The sequence below is a fragment of the Berghia stephanieae genome, chromosome 6, assembly GCF_034508935.2.
Source record: "Berghia stephanieae isolate SIO BIC M18660-M18661 chromosome 6, UCSD_Bste_1.3, whole genome shotgun sequence".
Classification (NCBI taxonomy): domain Eukaryota; kingdom Metazoa; phylum Mollusca; class Gastropoda; order Nudibranchia; family Aeolidiidae; genus Berghia; species Berghia stephanieae.
Window position 1 is genome coordinate 44815829 of NC_088365.1, and position 22538 is coordinate 44838366.

Consider the following 22538-nt stretch of genomic DNA (forward strand, 5'->3'; position numbering starts at 1 on the left):
GACCCTCTAAAATCACGAGGGATATATTAAGTCAATCATAAATTGATACAAGTAGATTTGAAACGACGTGAACATATTTGCAGGTTTGACATCCGGACGCAGTTATGGGCTTGTTTTAACATTGTTGTAGTGGACGATATTTCGCGTTGGTTTGAGATTATTTCCATAACCACAATGTGACCATAACAACATTGTAGTCCTTCAGAGCCACCAGGCCCATGGAGCCGGCGTTTATCCCGGTTTCTATAGGGTGAAACGGAAACGGACAATAGCAATTGCTTGGTACCCTACTTCCGTCAGATTTAGCCGACCCAGCTTCCCATTCACTGCTGGGTAGACAGGGGGTAAATAAAAAAAAAATCTCTATTGCAACCGGGATAGATCTCGGTCCTTTTGCGAGTGAAGCGAGTGCTCTACCAACTGAGCTATCGAGACCCCCAGAGGCCCTTCAAGTCTGTGTGAATGTTTGTTGTTGGTCTGCCTCGATGTTTGTCTTTTGCCACTACATAGGTGTGGTAATCTGGTTAAACCCGTCGGATGTCGGAAAAATTCGATTCAGATAATATTAGTATTACATATTCGAATAGAAGCACCATTTCCCGACAAATGCAGTTTGAACTTTGAAAGTATCTTAAATAAGGCCACAGTTATTTACACGTGAAGGGAGGAGGTAGGGGGGGGGGCGGATAAAAATAAATAAATGCAGAAAATCGCATTTCGTGACATACGAGTAGGCATTTCTCTTTGATAGACGTCACTTTAAAAAAATGACATTGTTTATGAGCATCAAATTGAAAAATTCTTTTCGTGAGAATGTAGTTGTTATGGATCACAAAAACGATGAAGTGAAAAAAGTAAACCATGCAGATAACGATTTTTCACCTTTATTCGCTCGTATCTACCTCAAAACTAGCTCATGCGACATCCGACGGGTTTTGCCAAATCACAACACTTATATGCGTAACTTCAACACGTTTTTACGACTATATTATGTGACTTGTCTAAAAAAGGTGATACTAAATGTGAAAATTTGATGATACTGGTAGGGGTTTTAGAGGTGTGTTCGTGGTGGTTGTGATAACAGTGTTGAATATAGAGGACAGTGTGGCTCAACGGCACGGTCTTTATTTCCTACCCGAAAGGTACCGAGTTCGATCACCCGCCGCTGCGCTGTTTGGCCTTGCGCAAGTCACCTTGCCCTAGATTAATTTGCGCGCTGCACTGCGGCTAACACCTGCGTTATTCCTGTCTTCACTTGGAATAGACCCCTGAGACAAATTTCATCTATGAGATGAATAAAGGGAATTTTATTTATTTATTTATTTATTTTATTTATTTACTATGATGAGATGATGATAATATGATGCTGATGATAATGATGATAAAAAATGGCGGCGATGATGAGGATGATGATGATGATGATGATGATGATGATGATGATGATGATGATGATGATGATGATGATGATGGTGATGATGAAGATAAAGTCGACACCAGACACCATTCACAAATTAGTAACACGGATAAAAATCAGTAAATTAAAGTAAATATGAAGTGTGGTTTATTTACAACAAGTAACATGCAACAAGCAGTACATTCAATATACTATTCATGACATCAAAAGCACATTTGTCACCCATCCTCTCACGACGGTATCATGCCGGTGTAAACTAGATACCAAACACTGCCATACTCTAACCCCCCCCCCCCCCTCTCTCTCCTCCCTTCCCCCCCCAACCCCCCCCCCCCCCCCCCCCCATAATAAAAGTCACGTATTTTAAATTTTGGCCAGAAAACCAGTCCTTCATATATGAATCGATTAAATTGTCCATCGCTCTCGTTGTTGGTTGTTTTTTGTTTTTGTTTTTGTTTTTGTTTTTTTTTTTTTGTTTTTGTGTTTTTTTTTTTGTTTTGTTTGGGGGGGGGGGTGTGGAGGGGAGGGGGTTTTGGAGGGGAGGGGGGTTTTGGAGGGGAGGGGGGTTTTGGAGGGGAGGGGGGTTTTGGAGGGGAGGAAGGGGGGGGGGGGGTTAAAAAGTTTGTTTTGTTCGTTTTTGTTTGTTGTATTATTTTGCTTGGAACATTAAGAAACAAAACATACTATAATTCTTAATAGAGACGTTCTTTTTAAAGTTTGAAGTTTTATAAGTCAAGTATTGTAAATGTTGCTGCTCGAAGCTCGAAGAAATAAATAATGTGAAATTGAATGTAAGCTTAGATTTAATATAAGGAAACAGATTAAATGGACATTTCGGGTTTCCTCTTTATCAATATAACAGGATGAATGAAACACTACAGACGAATGGATTAGTCTGTCGTGTTTTATTTATCCTGTTTTGTTGATAAAGGGGAAACCCGAAACGTCCATTATATCTGTTTCCTTATATTAAATCTAAGCTTACATTCAATTTCAAGTTGTTATTTATATAAGTCAAGCATTGAATTTAAATTCAAATTTGATCTTCAGGTACATACCGACATGATACCGTGTTTCGACGATTGATCCCAAATGAATAAATAAATAGATGAATAGTTAGATAAAGTGATAAATATATAGATACATAGATAAATAAGTAGTTAATTATATTAAACTCATTAATCAGTATTATCAATTAGTATTAACAAGTATATAAACTATATTTTTTTACGTGCTGTGCAACATGGTTTTAAGTTTCAATAGCAATGATGAAGTACTCTGAAAAAAATTAATTAAAATTTTGGCCACAGAATAATTCGTCCATTTACACCGTAAAATCATGACCATGAGAAAAATAGAGAGAAGTTTAAAAAAAAACAAAAACAAAAAAAAAAACAATAAGAAAAACAAAACAAATGAAAATGGAGAGGAAAGGCTTCAATTAAATTGACAAAGATAACAATTTATGATGCATACGTTTCGAGTTTTCCCCTTTGTCAACATAGAGTCTGAAAAAATATTACAATTAAGACACATTATGCGAGATGAGAATGGCGTTGTTAATTTAGGGGAATCATTAAATGATTTTCTTATCTCGCATTGGATTTTAGTTAACTTCTTATCTGCTAGAAGCAATGGACTGTATTATAAAAAGATATAGGTGCCTAAATGTGTCAATAAAATGTATAGTCAAATAAATGGAATAAAAAGTACTCTTATAAAATATCTGGCGCTGGTCTCCGGCGACTGCAGACGTGTTTTTGTCAGTGTTCTGTGTTTTCACGTTTTATTGGATATTCTTACAATTCTTATTTATAAAAGTGACACTTTATTTTTACAATGGCTGTGATTTATTTCAGTGCAATAGTTATCATATTTTTACTTTGTAATCAAATGTCTTTAGCCAGTATTTTTAGAAATAATCTGTCAGGCCAAACCTATGTTCCCCCATTTTATTCCTATTCAACATCTACGCTTCGTTTACTGAGACCAGAATCACTCCCTCCACCACCGGTTGACACATCGTTCATCCAACCGAGAAAAAGGGGGAGGAAAGGAGGTATCAAAACAAAATTCCGACGTCGACACAATCGTCCATTCTTGCCTAACGTTGTGACTGGAAATGTGCGCTCAGTGAAAAATAAAATAGATGAACTGTGCTCACTGTGTCGTCATTGCTGCGATTATAGACAAACCTCTATTATATGTATAACAGAGTCCTGGTTGACATCCAACACACCATCATCTGTCGTCGAAATCGACAACTATAGATAGAATGCGCTTGGCCAAGGAGTTCACAACATTGCCATCCGGAAGTATAACGGACCAATACACAAACTGTGTAACCATGAACTTTTATAGTCTGGTTAATACAGTTTAGTGAGAACAACTCACAAACGCGGATGGCAAAAACAATAACAAAGGCCTGAGTGACGTCATCTGCATACTATCTATTCTCTACACCGGACCGATAGAGACAGTTCAAACAAAAAAAAAGGGGTGGTGGTGTGTGCGTATACATGAATAATAATTGGTGTCACCCCAACAATATAAATAATATCTCGTCAATTTCGAACAACAATATTGAACTTTTGACAGTGGGTGCACGGCCATATTACTTACCTAGAGAATTTTCTAAAGTCAACATCACGACAGTTTACATTCCCCCCAGTGCTGATGGAAATGTTGCCATGGAAACTCTAATAAGTCATGTGGAAAATGAAAAAAGCAAATCGCCTGTGTTTTTCTTGTGACTGGCGATTTTAATCATTGCAGTAATATAATAATTCCTGGATTTTCAGAATTTGTTCAGTGCTTTATTCGTGACAAATCGACCCTCGACCTATTTTTCTGTAATGTTGACGAGTCCTATAAATGCTTTCCAAGAGCTCCACTCGGTTCATCGGACCACAATATGTTATTATTATTACCTATAGATAGTATGCAGATGACGTCACTCAGGCCTTTGTTATGGTTTTTGCCAGCCGCGTTTGTGAGTTGTTCTCACTAAACTGTATTAACCAGACTATAAAAGTTCATGGTTACACAGAGTTTGTGTGTTGGTCCGTTACACTTCCGGATGGCAATGTTGTGAACTCCTTGGCCAAGCGCATTCTATCTATATCGGCCTGTCATCAAACGTTGTAAGCCAGTAGTGAAGTGTGTTCAGGTCATGAACGAAAGTGTGTGTGAGGAGTTGCGTGGTTGCTTTGAATGCACTGACTGGAATGTTTTTATCGAATCATGTGATAGTGTGGATGAGCTGAATGACTGTGTTAGTATTTAAAATTCTGTGAACAGCTAGTGTCTTGTAAAAAAAGAAATAAAATATTATCCTAACAATAAGCCTTGGATAGCAAAAGATCTAAAACTTTTACTGAACCAAAAGAAAACTCTCTTTACTAGTGGAAACAAAAAAGATCTGAAAACAAAACAAAAAGAGATAAAGAGAGTAATATCTAGGGACGGCTGGTAATAATGGGCAGGGTGGGCAAATACCAGCCTGTTTTTTTCAAGTTATAAGCTGTATTACCAGGTCCGAAATAATCTAATCTAAATTAGATAATTTCAAAAGTTACTACTTAAACTTGATACTTCGTACTGAAATCAATTTGTGTGTATTTTTGATAGATTGCGAATGACCATGCACCCCGTAATGCATAAACCAGGATACGCTCCTGTTCTTTTTATCAACCCCCCCCCCCCCTCCCCTCCCCAACCACTCCACTCCGCCCACATCGTCATCTCATCGTCACGTCGCCTGACGGTGATTTTGCTGTCTGGCCTCTCTAGTACTAGGTCGGGCTAATTCAAATGAGCCCACCTTAATAACCAGTGAACACTGAATAGAGCTTTTGGCAAACGAACTTTTTCTTATTTATTGCCTTACTTGTGCTGGTACCATTGATGGAATGACTTTGGGAAGGTTCCAGTATTGAATTAAATTTATTAACTTACTAATATTATATCAATTTAGTATTAATTTGTGTTGTTTTTATATATTTGTTTATCCATTTAAATTATTCTTTTTTTTTTCTCGTTTTCTTTAAGTACTTCTCAAAACTCATTTATTTAAATTGTTTTCTTATTTGTTTTTTGTTGTTTTTTTGTTTTTGTTTTTTAACAAATTAATTTGTTAGTTCTTTTTTTTATTATTCTTAAAGTAATTACCGCTGTATTTTTATTGCCAGACTAAATAATTTTGCAAAACAATGTAATTTTCTATTGTATTTCCTCTAATAAAACAAAACATTTTATTCAAAAGTCACGACTAAATAAATATTAATACAACCACCATTTTGGTTTTCTCAACAATTGAATTAGTATACGAGAAATACTCTTCTGAGTAAGGAGAGAATTGAATTCTAAGTTATAGAGGAAATAAAGACGTTTAAAGGAAGGGTGGGCAGATTCCGTACTTGCCCGTCCTGAAGCTAATACATACATAAGATAGTTCGCGACGAAGAGGCGGGAAGCTAGGGGTTGGTTGGGGAAGGAGCATAGCACTCTTGTATAGATAGCATTGGGAAGGAGTAAAGATAACACGGTCGTTATTGTGATAGTATAACGAATGCATGAGGAGAGATTGATAACATTCTTTTGTCTTAATTGTATTGTGTGAATTATTGGCGAAAGCCTAAGATTAAATAAACTTTGTAATATCGTATGGTGGTAACCATCATTGTCGACGACATCATGGTTGTCATCATCATCATCATCATCATCATCATCATCATCATCATCATCATCATCATCATCATCATCATCATCATCATCATCATCATTAACAACAACAACAGCAACAACAACAACAACAACAACAACAACAATATTAACAACAAGTACAACAATCGTCTCCACAACTATCATTCTAACCAACAGCACCACCAAAACCACTATCATAATTACATCCTCCCTCACCGCCTCGTCTTCCTCCTCCTCCTCCACCACCACCACCACCGCTACCACTATTCCAACCACTACCACCACCGGCACAATCATTCTAACCACCAAGACAGCAGTAAAAATGATGCAATTTCAGCTCTGAATGAAACTCGAGTCATATCGCTGTTGTTGCTTCTCGATGAAAACTTTAAGGTTACTACATACTACTGAAAACCAGTAATGTAACAGAAATATTAATCTCGCCGTTGAGGGATTAAAGCATCTCTTTAATTTTTCGAGTGAACGAAATGGACTTCTATTGTCAAGGTGTTGTCGCATTATGTCTCGTCGCTTTAGTTTTTAGTTGTATTCTCTTTCGTGATTATTTTTTGATTACGTTTGGAATAATTAAAATCTACTGGTATTGTCATTTCATTGTGAATGTGATTATTTGTGGTTGAAATATTTTTTTTAAAGGTGAAAAAAAAATTATAATTAAAATAAATAAATAAATAAATAAATAATATATATATATATATATATATATATATATATATATATATATATATATATATATATATATATATATATATGACCGGATCATCTTTGCCCAACCACTGTAAATAGGCTAGAACCGCCACTGGTAATATCTAGTTGTAGAGACAAGTAAAAAATTAAAATTGAAAAATGCTTTTCTTCTGGGGATATACGGGTCACGTGGCGGGGGCTTAAAACTGCTGTTAACTATAATCCAAAGCCCACGATTATATCAGAAGATATGGAAATTGACACTCTAAATAAATTTTATTCACGTTTCGACACAGCAAACAAATTTGATATTGAAAATGAAAAACATAAATTAGACAGGGCTTTGGAAGATGAAATGACTATTGAGGTCAGTGAAGAAGAAACGAGATTCGTATTTTTGAAACTAAACGAGAGGAAGGCTGCTGGCCGGGTGGATTGAAAGGAAAATTATTAAAAGAATATGCCCATCAGCTTTCCCCCATTTATACACATATTTTTAACTGGTCCCTCTAATGCGTTTCGATCCCTGAAATTGGGAAAACTTCAAAAATTATTCCTGTTCCAAAAAAAAAAAAAAAGAAAAACTTGAATCTATGAACGACCTCAGACCTGTTGCACTGACTTCAATAGTCTTGAAATCTTTAGAAAAACTAGGATGCCATTTTGATGTTTACAAACAACATCTACAGGCATCTGGATCACGCTAAGAGCTATTGCAGATTGCTTTTTGCAGATTTTTCTTCAGCGTTCAATACAATGCAACCTCAGTTGGTTATTCAAAAATTGACTAGTCTGAATTTAAACAAGTATATAATTGCTTGGGTGCTCGAATTTCTTACGGATAGAGCACAATATGTTCAATTAGGACAAAACATATCTTCCTGTATAACTACAAAGTTGTGTATTGTCCCCTGTATTATTCACAATATACACGAATGACTGTAGAAGTCAAAACCTGAGTGTCCCTTTAATAAAGTTTGCAGATGATACCGCTCTTCAAGGCATCATAACAAATGGCAACGAATTGGCTTATAGGCAAGAAATTGATAGATTTGTATCTTGGTGTGATGCCCACCACCTAGAGCTTAACATAAGCAAGACAAAGGAGCTAGTGATTGACTTTAGGAGAGTGAAGGAACCGATAGAACCGTTAAAATTAAAGGACCAATTCGTCCAGCGAGTTCCTCACTACAAATACCTTGGTGTAATAATTGATGACAGGCTCAAGTGGGATGAACACTTGAAAATAATTAGAGATGTGCAGACGTACATATTTTTTTTTATCAAAACTCTCTCAGTTTAGAATAGATAAAACCCTATGCACATCATTTTATAGAGCAGTAATCGAAAGTGTTTTGTCATTTTGTATAACAGCTTGGGAAGGCAATTTCTTAGCAGTGGAAAGGAACAAAATAAATTCAAATATTAAAAAATCCATTAAACGCTATATAAATGATGTTGACAATGTAGATCTTTTATACGAGAAATTTTGTATAAATAAAATAACTAAAATATTAAATAACCAGTATCATCCACTAAGACCATCAGTTATTATGTCAGAAAGAAGTGGTCGCCCTTTCTCTATTTCAACGAAAACAGAGAGACACCGAAAATCTTTTCTGCCGTCCAGTATTAGGCTCTATAACAGCAAGCAATAATCATTTTATATAATTATTTCGCATTTTTACTTTCAAAATGTAAATATTAATTTATTAATTTATTTGTTTTGCAATCTTTTCAATTTTCAATTTATAGTGACAGTTTTAACTATTTTACAGTGTTGAAATTATTCATATTATAAAGCGCAGCTCTGGTTATGGAACTGTTCCTTTTTTATATATACATCCTATTTCCATTGAATTTTTATCTTATTGTGTAAATTATAACACGTCTGTACAAAAAATTTCCTTTTTGGGATGCAATAAATTATTATTATTATTATTATTATTATTATTATTATTATTATACGAAACAAAGTAAAACGTTTATAAAATATACAAAACAAAATAAACGATGTTAACTATAATGTCAATGTAATATAACATATTTCCTTTTCTTGTTTACCTGAAGAGGGTCAAGGGCCAAAACGTCGTTTACTTTGTTTTGTATCTTTGATAAGATTCATTTTTACTCCATTTATTTTACTTTTCAGTGAACTGAAAAAAGCACACAAAAAGAACAACATATAGTCTTCCAACATTCTGTAATGATTCCCCCCCTTTAATTCCTTCGGAAATATTTTACCCCCAAACATCCAATAATGGTTATTCCCCTTTGTCCATGGAAACAATTTACCCTCCATTATTCTATGATATTCCCCCCCCCCCCCCTTTTGGTCCCTTGTAATATCTTACCTTCCAACAATCTATTATGATTCCCCCTCTTTTGTTCATGTTTTTGTTCTACCCTTGGACATTCTATGATAGTTTTCCCTTTTCCATCATGGTAATATTTTACCCTTCATATTCTATAATGGCTTCTCCCTTTTTCCCCATAGTAATATTTTACCCTCCATTATTCTATAATGGCTTCTCCCTTTTTTTCTATGGTAATATTTTACCCTTCATTATTCTATAATGGCTTCTCCCTTTTTTCCTATGACGATATTTTACCTTCTAATATTCTATAATGACTTCTGTCTTTTTCCAATGGTAGAGTTTTACCATCCATTATTCTATAAAGGCTTCTTTCCTTTTTCCCCATGGTAATATTTTACCCTCCAACCAACACCGGTAATAAGATTGAGCCTTGCAATAACATAATTAACAATGCATAATTTTTTACATTCAATCATTGAGAGAGTTTAGCAATATTCTATTTAAAATCATTACATTAAAAAAAGTTTCTTATTATATTGTGAAACATTTGTGATAAATATTCACAATATGTGGGGCTGACGGTTCCGGTAACAGGTTTTCTTTTTGGGAGTTTTAGATATGCCCATGAGTGTGACCTTCGTAAACTCATGGCCTGACACTAATCGTGGTTTTCGTAAATTCATGGCCTGACACTAACCAACAAATGACGTCAAAAGACAAGTCTTTGGCCACAAAAGAAAACAAATTGTGAGTTGTATTCAGTAGTTCAACAAATGGGATCACTTGTTTCCTTGACCACTACGAAAGACATTTCACTAGGCGGTCCACGAACTTAAAAATGACGTCAAAATATGGGTCTTAATTGGTTTTTGCGTCAGACTATAAGTTAACGATGGCTACGCCATGAGCCATGCTGAACAAAATGACCTGTTATAATGTTGGATATTTAAAAAATTCCACGCGTATTACGTCATTTAGAGCACACTTTGCAATATTATGACCAAAGACCAGAGAAGATGGGAAACTAATAAAGATCATCCCCACTCTCCAAAGTGAAGGTATTTATTTTGACTTCAAGTTTACCTATCAATGCTGTGCGTTAGATAAAATAATTACAATATCCACCAGCCGGACATATGTCTACCAACTAACATAAAAACTAAGTGTTTGTTTTTGGACGTTTATGGTCTGATTGATCTAATCTAGTGAGAATTAATCACCAAAATGGCTATCTAAAAACAATAATCAAAGATCTGAATGACGTCAAGTGCGTTTCTTTTATTGCCTGAGCATCAAATCTAACAAGGCTTAATACCGTTTTGAAACTCTCCTAACGGTATTTTTTGTTGACGTTCCACCCCAAAATACTCCAATGGTAAGTTATTTTTAAAAATTAAGGAAATAGTTAGTTTTCATCAGTTTCTAAATATAGTTAAATGTTGTAATACAAATCCAAGAACTGGCAATCTGGCTCCAATTAATGTTATTCGTTTAGGTAAAATATTCAAAACATCCACTGACTGAATATAATGTGCCAACACACAAAGCTATGTGTAACTTTAAACGTTTATAGTTTGACTGATAACCTTCAGTGAGAACTTATCACCAGAATGGCTGTCTAAAAACAAAACAACCCCCTCCCCCCCCCCCCCCCCCCAAAAAAAAAAAGAAAACAGACAAATAAAAACAAAAAATAACAACAACAAAAAACAACAAAGAGCTAGCTGAGTGATGTCAATTTTGTTCCTTCTACAGAATAGCAGAAGTTGTTTCTCAAAGATCCACCCCCCCCCCCCCCCCCCCCCCCCCCCCCCCAAAAAAAAAAATGAGGACAAGAGTTTCAATTTTGTCCAAACGTTTTCGACAATTTAAAGAGCTACACATATAACAACTATAATTTTGATGCGAGATTGTCAGTTTTGGCTTTATTTTTCATGACTAAGCCCAGAGAAACTGATGAAAGCAAAATATTTCCTTAGAGGTTTTCCCAATGGTCACATGACCTACTAACGGAAAAACCACTAATAGGAAGTTAACGGTTACGTTCCCACCTACAGCGAACGACGAACGACGTGGAAGACACGAAGACCTGTCATAAGACTGTGTCGTTCGCCGTAGGCTTAGAACAGTAATCGTTGACTTGGTAATATTTTAGTATTTTTGTGGCGAACGTCAGAAAAACAGTCTTTTTGCACCGACTGATTTATATATTATTATTTCAATTGAAGGCTGGTTTTCCAAAACTAGTTAAGTCGATATTTCTACATTTTGAGATTTTCCATTCATGAGATAGATTGAAATGTAACTTTTATTTTAAGCATCAACTGGCACACGGTTTTTCTTAGATTTGTATGAATTTGAAGTTTAGATAGGATAAAATAATAGACTGAATGAAAAAATTTAAGGGAAGTAATCCTCAATACCTCATAATGGAAAAAACGGAGTTGGGGAGTTTTGGAAAACAACTCTTCAATTCTAGTCGGATTCTGTAATATACAGGTAGATGTGAGACTGAGCCTTGCCCTCGAACCCTTTATAGAAATTCGTCACGTTCATTCCAAGTTGAAGCACCACATCCTGGGGACCCTCCACCCGGCGCAAGAGCGTCACGCGAGCAAAATCTCGGCTCTTTTCCAGAGCGAAGTAATCCAGCGTTGCTGGCTCAACGCCAGGTCTCATGGGGCGCGCAGAGACGAGGTCCAATTCCCAGGTGTAGAACTTGTCGACGAGGCGGCTACCCGTCATGGAGAAGAGAGGCGCGGGTACCAGCACGTTGGAGGCGAAGGACAGGAAGTTGAATGACCTTGAGATGAGACCTTTCCTGCACTCGGGGCACGTGGTGGAGATCCTTCTACATCGGATGCTGTTTTTTTTTAGGGTGGACATAAGGGAGATGTGTAGGGTTTGGGGCATGTTTTTATGTCATTCGAGAGGGGGTGGATGGGTTGGGGTGGGTGGGTATTTGTTGGTTTATCATTGATTTGTTAATAGTTTGGATGGGTGTTTTTTTTTTTTTTTGTTTTTTTTTTTTTCATTTGATCATTATATTATTATTATTATTATTATTATTATTATTATTATTATTATTATTATTATTATATTATTATTATTATTATTATTATTATTATTATTATTATTATTATTACCAATGTTAAACATCAATTCGGGTATATTAGGCGGGGGTGGGGGGTAGACGAGGGAGATGGTTGGTTAAGAGTGGAATTTAATGTTAGGGTAAGAGTTTTTGAGTTTTTGGTAATTGAATCGGATTTGGGTTTGGAAGGTAAGGAAAAAGAGTTGGGTGGGAGTGTTAGGTAGGGATGAGAGGAGGGGGTGGGGTGGGAGTGTTAGGTAGGGATGAGGGGGAGGGGGTAGAAAAAAAGCATCATTCAAGGTTAGTTGTTAGACGTAAGTTTGTTAATAAGAAGCCAAAAAAAAAAACGTTATCAGAAATTGTTAATGACGATAATATCAAACAAGTGCGTTTTTGTCACTCATAGACATTAATTAATCTCATAATACACGCAAACTATCTTCATGTCAATTTGATTCAATAGCCTGATGTCACGTCACCCAGCAATGGCGGCCATCGTGGTTCTAAACAAAAAAAAAATCGGTACTTTTTATTCTTCATGCTGGCTAGAACTTTTCATATGTCTTGTGATCAGAATGTGTAAAAGTCAAAACATGATCAGATTTATAATGTTTTTTTCCCCTCTGGATACGCTTTTATGCTCGTCGGAGAAATATTTCATAAGGGCGTCCGCCATTGTTCCGATAGTTTAGAGCCAGTTACTAAGTTACGATGCGTCATTACGAGGGAAGTGACGTTACGACTGTTGAAGCGTATTGTAAACTCATGCAAAATTTGGTGACGACTGGTTCAATGGTTTCGGAGTCTTAGAGTTACTAAAAATCAAATTTGCCAAATATATACTAAGATTATTTGGCGTTAAATCTACTTTGAGTCAAACCGGAGTCTAGTTGGATATGAATTTTTCTTAATCTCTTCATTATTTATTTTTTTTTTACAAAGAATGATAGTGACGTCTCATAATTTCTATTTATTTATTTTTGTTGTTGCTTTTGTTGTTGCTATTATCTATGATAAATCGGGGCACTGGACCATCTTCATAACACCAATTTGAGGCAAAATGTCACATATTGCCGGGAAAGGGGGGGGGGGGGGTTGGGGGTGGATATCTACGACTCTCACCTGTTTTGCTGGGCGGACGTGTTTGTTTTCAAGAATCCCTCAGGGCACCGGACAACGGGACACTTATAGCCTCCCTTGGTGTTGATACAGGTGCTGTCATGGTGAGGGCAGTACGCTGACCCCTCCTGGCACTCGTTGACATCTGGCAAGGATTGAGAATAAAAAGGTGGGTTTGGATCTTCAAAATAGAAAAATAAATAAATGACAATTGATATCCTTACACGAGGAGTTCCGATAGCTCAGTGGGTAGAGCACTCACTTCTCAAACAAACGGACAGAGATCGATTCCGGGTGAAGTTGATATTATTTTCTGGTCCCACTGTCCACCCAGCAATGATTAGGTAGGTGGGTCTACAATTGACTAATGTCCTTTCCAAAGGATAACAAGCAACTGGTATAGTTCCTTGCACACTATGCGTTCCCCTCCCATTCTCTCTACATCCTCACACCCTCCCCCCTCACCCCACCCAATGACCCACATACCTCCACAAGACTTCCCATCGTCGTTGAGCCTCCAACCATCCTGTCCTGACAATCACATTTATAAGATCCAGGCACATTGATACAATTTGCAACACATTCGCTTCTACCTCGTTCCCCTCCCATCCCTTCTTAATCCCCCCCCCCCCCCCCCCCCAACCAATCAAACACATACACTTTACCCCGCCCACCTCCCTCCCCCATCTCCTCTCCATCATCCCCCCCCCCCCACCCCCACCCAATTACCCTCATACCTTCATAAGACTTCCCATCGTCGTTGGGCCTCCAACCGTACTGATAATCACATTTCTAAGATCCAGGCACATTGACGCAGATTCCAACAAATGCATTTCTTCTATTCTATCCCGTTCACCTCCCATCCCCTTTCCATCCTCAACCCCCCCTCCCCCAACCAATTACGCAAACAGCACAACAAGTCCTAGGAACGTCAGCACTCTGCTATAGCGTCGGAGAATACTGTGCCCCTGTTTGGACAAGAAGCCCCACACAAAAATTCTCGACATCAAACTCCGAGAATCCATGCGCATAATCACAAGATGGATCAAACTCAACACCAACCCCTTGGCTCTCAACTATAAGCGTTATCGCACCACCAGAGCTCAAGAGAGAGGAAGCAACCCAAAAAGTAGACAAACTGAAATCCTCACCCTAATTACCCCATTAAAAACCATCATAAATGAAGCTCCCAGAACACCACGACTCAAATCCAGAAAGCCCTTCTACCACTCAGTGATAAAAACCTCGATATTGGGGAAGCCTGGAGGGAATATTGGACAAATATCAAGCCCGAGGGAGGTGGGGTAATCAAAGACCCAATGGAATTTATGCCAGGCTTCAGGAATGGCAATCGAAAACAGTGGGTCACCTCCAATCAATTGTGACAGGCGGGACTGCTGCAAACAGGTATCGGTGGGGTCTGAGGGAGTCAGCCGACTGTCCCCACTGTCAGGGAACGTCAGAGACATTAGACCACATAATCTTACACTGTCCTGTGACGAGATTGGAGGGAGGTTTCGAGGCTGTCCTCAACTGAGGTGACGAATTTAAAGACTGGCTGGAAACTTCTAGTGTGGAGATGTAGTCATACGCTACTACTACTACCACTTATTACCCTCATACCTTCACAAGACTTCCCATCGTCGTTGAGCCTCCATCCGTCTTGACAATCACATTTATAAGATCCTGGCATATTGATACAATTTCCTGCACACACGCTTCCACCACGTCCACCAAATTGTGTACATTCGTCAATATCTAAAAGGGGAAAAATAAGTAAAAAGGAAAGATAGACTTATGTAATGTAATGTGCGGCTATGTGTCTTGTGGTATGACACTCGCCTTCGGATCGAATGGTCCTGGGTTCGAATCTCGCTCTGAGCGACATATAGTTGAGTTCTTGGAAAAGACTCATTACTCACATTCTCTCATCGTGCTCAGGTGTAAAATGAGTACTGGCCGTTAACAACGTTGACTCTGTCCGAAAAAAATTGTAATATCTCCTAACAGGCTTTGAAAGCATTAAAATTTAGTAAATAAAATATATATAAAAGCTCAAGTTTTTAAATGTAATGCGATAGATAATTCATATAGCGCAAATATCCATTTGTGACAATCGTTTGTAATCATTTGTAACCTCAGATCAACAACGTTTCCTCAATCAATTCCCTTTTTTCAAACAAATGTAACAGTAAAGCTTTCTGTATCAGTGCCCCTCGGTTATGGAATGGCATAAATTTTAAAACTAGATCCAGCCCTTCATTTGAAATTTTTTTTTAAGAATCTGAAAACAGAACCCCCCCCCCCCCCCCCGCCCCCCTCCCCCCATGCCTTTTAGTCCGTTGTGTATTTTAATTTGTGCATTTATTAACTATTGATTGTAACTTAACTGTTTTTAAAAAAATACGTTGTTATCTTCATAGCGCCCTGGGCACCTTTGAATGGAAGTGTGCGCTTTATAAATGCTATATTATTATTATTATTATTATTATTATTATTATTATTATTATTATTATTATTTATTATTATTATTATTATTATATTATTATTATTATTATTATTATTATTATTATTATTATTATTATTATTATTATTATTATTATTATTATTATTATTATTATTTATTTATTTATTTATTTATTTATTTATTTTTTACTGCCGCTGAAATGACCAACTTGTCCCACTGGCGCCGTGAAATCCCTAAAAACAAACAAAGAAACAAACCAAAAAATCCAACCCCAACACATTACCTTCACACGATCTCTTGTCATCCCTCAGCTGATATCCAGAATCGCAAGTACAGAAGAACGTTCCCAGAACGTTGACACAGCTCTGTTGACAAACCCCTTGCTGAGCACATTCATCCACATCTGAAACGGACAGAACGAAATACATAAATAAACAATAAATAAGTAAATAAAGTTCCCTTCATTCATCCCCAAGGGGAAATTTGTCTTTAGGGTTTATTCCAAGGGAAGACTGAAATAACCCAAACGTCAGCGCAGTACAGCTCCGCAAATTGACGCTAGGGCGAGGTGACTTGCTCAAGGCCACACAGCGCAGCGGGGGGTGATCGTACCTTTCGGGTACAAACATTGTCTACTGATAGTAGCTATATAAGAAGTCACTGGGTACAAAGCAAAGACCGTGCCGCCCGCTGAGCCACGCTACTCCACAAAAGAAAACAAATCGTGAGTTGTACTCAATAGTTCAACCAATGAAATAACTTGTTTCCTTGAGCTCTACTAACGACAACTCACTAGACGCTACACAAACCTAAAAAATGACGTCAAACTGCCAATCCTTGAGGGTTTTGGTGTCAGGCTATAAATAGAATGCGCTTGGCCAAGGAGTTCACAACATTGCCATCCGGAAGTATAACGGACTAACACACAAACTCTGTGTAACCATGAACTTTTATAGTCTGGTTAATATAATTTAGTGAGAACAACTCACAAACGCGGATGGCAAAAACAATAACAAAGGCCTGAGTGACCTCATCTGCATACTATCTATAGATAGTTCGAAGATGACGTCACTCAGGTCTTTGTTATTGTTTTTTGCCATCCGCGTTTATGAGTAATGCTCACTGAACTGTGTTAACCTGACTATAAACGTTCATGATTACACACCGTTTTGTGTGTTGGTCCGTTATACTCCCGGATGGCAATGTTATGAGCTTCTTAGCCAAGCGCATACTATCTATATGTTAACGATAGCTACGCACTGACCAACATATGGGGTCAAAAAACAAGTCTTTGGCCACAAAAGAAAACAAATCGTGAGTTGTATTCAACAGTTCAACCATTGGAATCACTTTGTTTCCTTGAACACTAATAACGACAACTCACTAGGCGATCCACAAACCTAAAAATGACGTCAAAATATGGGTCTTATTGGGTTTTCGTGTCAGGCAGTAGCCATCGTAAACATACAGCCTGACACCAGAAACCTCTAGGACTTATAGTTTGGCATCATTTTTTTAGGTTTGTGCAGCGTCTAGTGAGTTGCCGTCAGTAGTGCTCAAGGAAACAAGTGCGTCAGGTAGTCGAACTCGGTTCATTTCCGGTACGAAGCAAAGACCGTACCGCTGAGCCATTAATCCGATAGTTTAGAACCAGTTGCTAAGTTACTATTCGTCATTACGAGGGAAGTGACGTCACGTCTGTTGAAGGCTATTCTCACTAAACTGTATTAACAAAACTATAAAGTTCATGGTTACAAATAGTTATGTGTATTAAACCGTTATTTTTTCGGGATGGCAATGTTGTGAGCTTCTTAGCCTAGCGCATTCTATCTATAGATAGTATGCGCTTGATTAAGAAGCTCACAACATTGCCACCCGGAAGTATAACTGACCAACACACAGAACGATTTGTAACGTTGAACGTTTATAGTCTGGTCAAAACAGTTTAGTGAGAATTAGTCACAAACGCAGATGGCAAAAAAAAAAAAATAATAATAATAATTAAGATAGGTCTTGAAACTTCTTTTCCTTTGGATTGTGTGTGTGTGTGTGTGTGTGTGTGTGTGTGTGTGTGTGTGAACCTACCTTGGCACGAATCGCCATCTCCGTTCTGCAGTCCGTCCACACACTCACACTTGTAGGAGCCCAATGTGTTCGTACACTTCGTGTTGGATGGACAAATAGAGGCGCCGTAAGAACATTCGTCCACATCTGTAATAATAGAATATAATAATATTATTATGACAAAAAAGATTAGAATTTTTGTGAATCATGGATGGAGGCTTAAAAGTGGTGAAAATTTACCACTAATTTGTATCAATCAGACTATGAACGTTTCAGGTTACACAAAGTTTTGTGCGTTGGTACGGAATATCCGGCTGGCGGATGTTGTGAGTATTTTATCTAAAAGCATAGCATCAACAGAAAAAAAAGAAAAACAATAACCAAAAATAAAAACAAACAAACAAACCCAAACAATCAAAACGACGAAAAAAAAACAAAACAAAAACAAAACAAAACAAAAGTTCAGTTCGGTTCATTTGAAGAGTTGATTTTTGGCCCCTGGCCAATAATCAGAACATCTCTCTGAACAAATTATTCTAACAAGTATAATAATGAAGGAATAACATTCTCTTGGTAATCACCTATAGCTAAAAAAGCAATACTGATAATAATAATAATAATAATAATAATAATAAATAATAATAATAATAATAATAATAATAATAATAATAATAATAATAATAATAATAATAATATAATAATAATAATAATAATATGATGATGATGATGATATAATAGTAATAATAATAATAATAATAATAATAGTAATAATAATAATAATAATAATAATAATAATAATAATAATAATAATAATAATAATAATAATAATAATAATAATAATAATAATATTTTTTTAATTACAAGAAAAAAACATACTTACCGATGCATCGACCTCGATTGTCGTGTCTCAACCCCCTTGGACACTGGCAAAAATAGGTACCCTGTCTGTTGATGCATTGTTGTTCTGGACCACACTTGTGTGTGCCTGTCACACACTCGTCAATGTCTGGAAAAGCATTGGAATGATTGCGAGTGGTTGTGGTACTGGTGGTGGTGATGTGGTTGTTGCTGCTGTTGTTGTTGTTGTTGTTGATGATGATGATGATGATGATGATGTGAGATGAATGAAGAGATGAGAAGAGAGAGAGAGATGATGAAGAGAGAGAGAGAGAGGAGAAGGAGAGAGAGAAGAGAAGAAAAGATAGAGAGAAGAAGAAGAGAAGAAGAAGAAGAAGAAGAAGAAGAAGAAGAAGAAGAAGAAGAAGAAGAAGAGAAGAAGAAGAGAGAAGAAGAAGAAGAAGAAGAAGAAGAAGAAGAAGAAGAAGAAGAAGAAGAAGAAGAAGAAGAAGAAGAAGAAGAAGAAGAAGAAGAAAGAAGAAGAAGAAGAAGAAGAGAGAAGAAGAAGAAAAGAAGAAGAAGAAGAAGAAGAGGAGAGGAGGGAGGAGGAGAGAACAAGAAAAGAAGAAGAAGAAGAAAGAAGAAGAAGAAGAAGAAGAAGAAGAAGAAGAAGAAGAAGAAGAAGAAAGAAGAAGAAGAAAAGAAGAAGAAGAAGAAGAAGAAGAAAAGAAGAGAAAGAGAAGAAGAAGAGAAGAAGAGAAGAAGAAGAAGAAGAAGAAGAAGAGAAGAAGAAGAAGTATACTCTAAAATCACTTCAATCATAAAGTATTGTATGCCTCATACCTTCACATTTATCTTTCTCGGTGGCTTCGTAGCCTGGAGGGCAGTTGACGATGTTCCTGCAGTAGAACGATCCTCTGGTGTTGATGCATCTCTGGAAGCGCCTGCATGCTGAACGTGGCCTCTCTGTACACTCATTTATATCTAGTATAATCAGTGAGTTAAATAAAATGAAAAACAAAAACAACAAATCTTGAGCATTTACAGTGCGCAAAACTCACTTAACGTGTTCAAAGTGGTTTACTAGGGGTCCAAAGCCAATGTAACTCACGTGCAGCTATGTGGTCTTGTGGTATGACACTCGCTTTCGGATCGGAAGAACCTGGGTAGAAGCCTCGCTTGGCACATAGTTGAGTCCTTGGAAAAGGCTCGTTACTCACATTATCTCACCGTACTCAGATGTAAAATGAGTACCTAGCCGTTTACAGCGTTGTCTATGTCGGAAAATAAAATTGTAATATTACCTTACAGGCGTCATGTCTCGTTCTATATGTTACGTGTTGCTATTGGTCCAGGAGTCCCTTGTAAAGCGCTTCTAGCATGTTTAGTGGATATTGCGCTATATAAAAAGCTCAAATTTTAAATAATACTACTCAACATTTATGTCTAGCCATGACTCATCTAAGTTTGAAATCCTGAGTTTACTTCTAAGTACGGTGAGAAAATGTGTGTAAAGAGCAGACTCGAACCCGAGACCGACCGGTCCCATTGCGAGTACCATATAATATTACCACAAAGTCACAATTAGAAACAAAACTGCATTCGCAACAGTAAGTGCATGAAAAACGATAATTCAGACCTGCATTTTACTACGAATATTTCGTAGAAATACGAATTTTTGGGTCCTAATTGACAATTATATAAGGTTCTTTAATTCAATAGATTTCTCTAAAACGAAGTTTTGTTGCTAGAGATAGTATATAAAGGATTTTAGGCATTAATTTGATGTCACAGATTGGTCATTTCTAATGGTAGTTATAATGTCTACTGTGTTGTTACTACCCCTGAAAACTACGAATTTTCCAATTCCAAGTAGGCAGGTCTGGATAATGCATCACGTTATATCCAGATAGATGTCAGTCAGCCTGGAAATAACCTGATCTTTCACGTTATATCCAGGGGTTTTTTTCAACTGAAGAAGGGGTTTTAGCCCGAAACGTTTCTTTATATTTATTTTTTCTTTTTATTTATTTCTAAATCGGTTACATTCATTTTTGTATATTACTTTTTCGTCACACGTAGTGAACGTTTGTTACTACTTGCAGCGCCATCTTTGGCACGCTTTTTGTCTTGGTTTTTTTTCCTACGTTGTAAAGGTGAAGGACTTTGCCTGGACACATCTTTCAATGTTCATTTTTCCAGACTGCGACAGAACAGTCCTTTCACTTTTATTTATTTGGTGATAGTATCCGTATATTGTGACGCAATCTGTTATGCTCAGTATATCTGGTTAGAAAATCTATACCCCACTCTTTCTAGATTAAGATTCTACTTTTTTATAAAATAGTATTTTGGAACAATTAAGCCCATGAAATTCTGGTTTATCCCTGGTTTTTTTATAGCATGAAGCGGAAAATTGTGATGTGTTGCTACCTTTTGGAAAGGACTCGAGTCTATCGCAAAGTACATTCCACCAGATCAAATAGATCCAGTTATCCATTCACTGATGAGCGAACAGGGGGAAGGGTTGGAAAAGTCTCGACTTCACCCAGGTTCGATTTCGGTCCCTTTGCGAGTGCTCTTCTAACTGAGCTATCGAGAGCCCGAGCTTCAGATTTTACCGTCCTTTTATTTCAGTACGCAATCCCGAAAACAGGGTTCAACCAGATGGACAGCCAGATTCATCTGAACAACGCCACTACCACATTATCTCATTTGTCTGAAGTGTTTCATTCATCCTGTTTTGATGAAACTCGAAACGTTCATTTTATCTGTTTTTGTATATTAAATTGAAGCTTAGATACATTCAATTTCACATTGTTATTTATGTGTTTATGAAACACGAAAGAGGAGAAAGTAAATTGAGTTTTATATCTGTAGGCTGGCTACACGAGCGTGCTTGTAGAAAAGATGCAAGTGAAAAACATAATGGGAGCAATCAGTGATGCAAGGTGTGAAATGTGTTGTTTGATACAGATCCAGAAAACAAACAATAATAACACATACAAATAATAATAATAATAATAATAATAATAATAATAATAATAATAATAATAATAATAATGCTGAAAACTTATATAGCGCTATAACTCCGAGACACCTGACTCAAAGCGCTTAAATTACAAATCACTTTGGCTGAAAAATACTCATTCACACACACACACACAGACACACACACGCGCACACACACACACACACACACATACACACACACACACAACACAAACCAGACCTATCTGGCTTCTCATACCATCTACTAAAGACGGAACAGATACAAGATCTTTTTAGATAAAACTAGGTTTTCTCTCTTTGTCCCCCCCTCTCTCTCTCTCTCTCTCTCTCTCTCTCTCTCTCTCTCTCTCTCTCTCTCCAACGAAATACATTCCTCCTCTGTTTTTCACACCAACTGTTTTATACATATTTCTATTCCCAAGTTCCTGTTTCATAACCCGCTTACTTTCATATTATTCAATTTATCTTTGATGTAAAGCTTTCATTGTGAACAGGCATCTGTTGATAAGTGGTCAGTAAGATAAAGAAACCCAGGGGTTGATGTGTATGTATTATATTAGGGAGGAGGTGCGTTTGTCACTGATTATGGCCCTTAGTCGTGTCCAACACAGAGAACGATATAAAGAGAACGACTCACACGGAAACAGTAACTGAAAAAGTGGCTCTGAGGAGCCTTGAGACCCATGGAGCCGGAGTTTATCACGGTTTATGTAGCGCGAAACGGACAATAGCAATTGCTTGCTGCCCTTGGATCGGACGCTAGTCTATCGCAAAGTGCTTTCCACTGCTGGGTGCACAGGG

General features: G+C 37.1%; 1 protein-coding gene across 4 annotated transcripts in view; it reads right to left on the reverse strand.

Moving 5' to 3' along the window:
• Window positions 1-10402: 10402 nt before the first annotated feature.
• Window positions 10403-22538, reverse strand: part of LOC144975094 (uncharacterized) — a 42306-nt gene continuing 30170 nt past the window's right edge. For all 4 annotated transcript variants that reach the window (XM_078918816.1, XM_078918819.1, XM_078918817.1 and 1 more), the window contains exons 12-18: window positions 19569-19709; window positions 18769-18894; window positions 17910-18035; window positions 16108-16227; window positions 14981-15115; window positions 13361-13502; window positions 10403-12007 (exon numbers count right to left, since the gene is read on the reverse strand). In XM_078918816.1, coding sequence (XP_078774942.1) covers window positions 11620-12007; window positions 13361-13502; window positions 14981-15115; window positions 16108-16227; window positions 17910-18035; window positions 18769-18894; window positions 19569-19709 — 1178 coding nt within the window. In that variant the 3' untranslated portion in view covers window positions 10403-11619. The remainder of the gene's footprint in view (window positions 12008-13360; window positions 13503-14980; window positions 15116-16107; window positions 16228-17909; window positions 18036-18768; window positions 18895-19568; window positions 19710-22538) is intronic.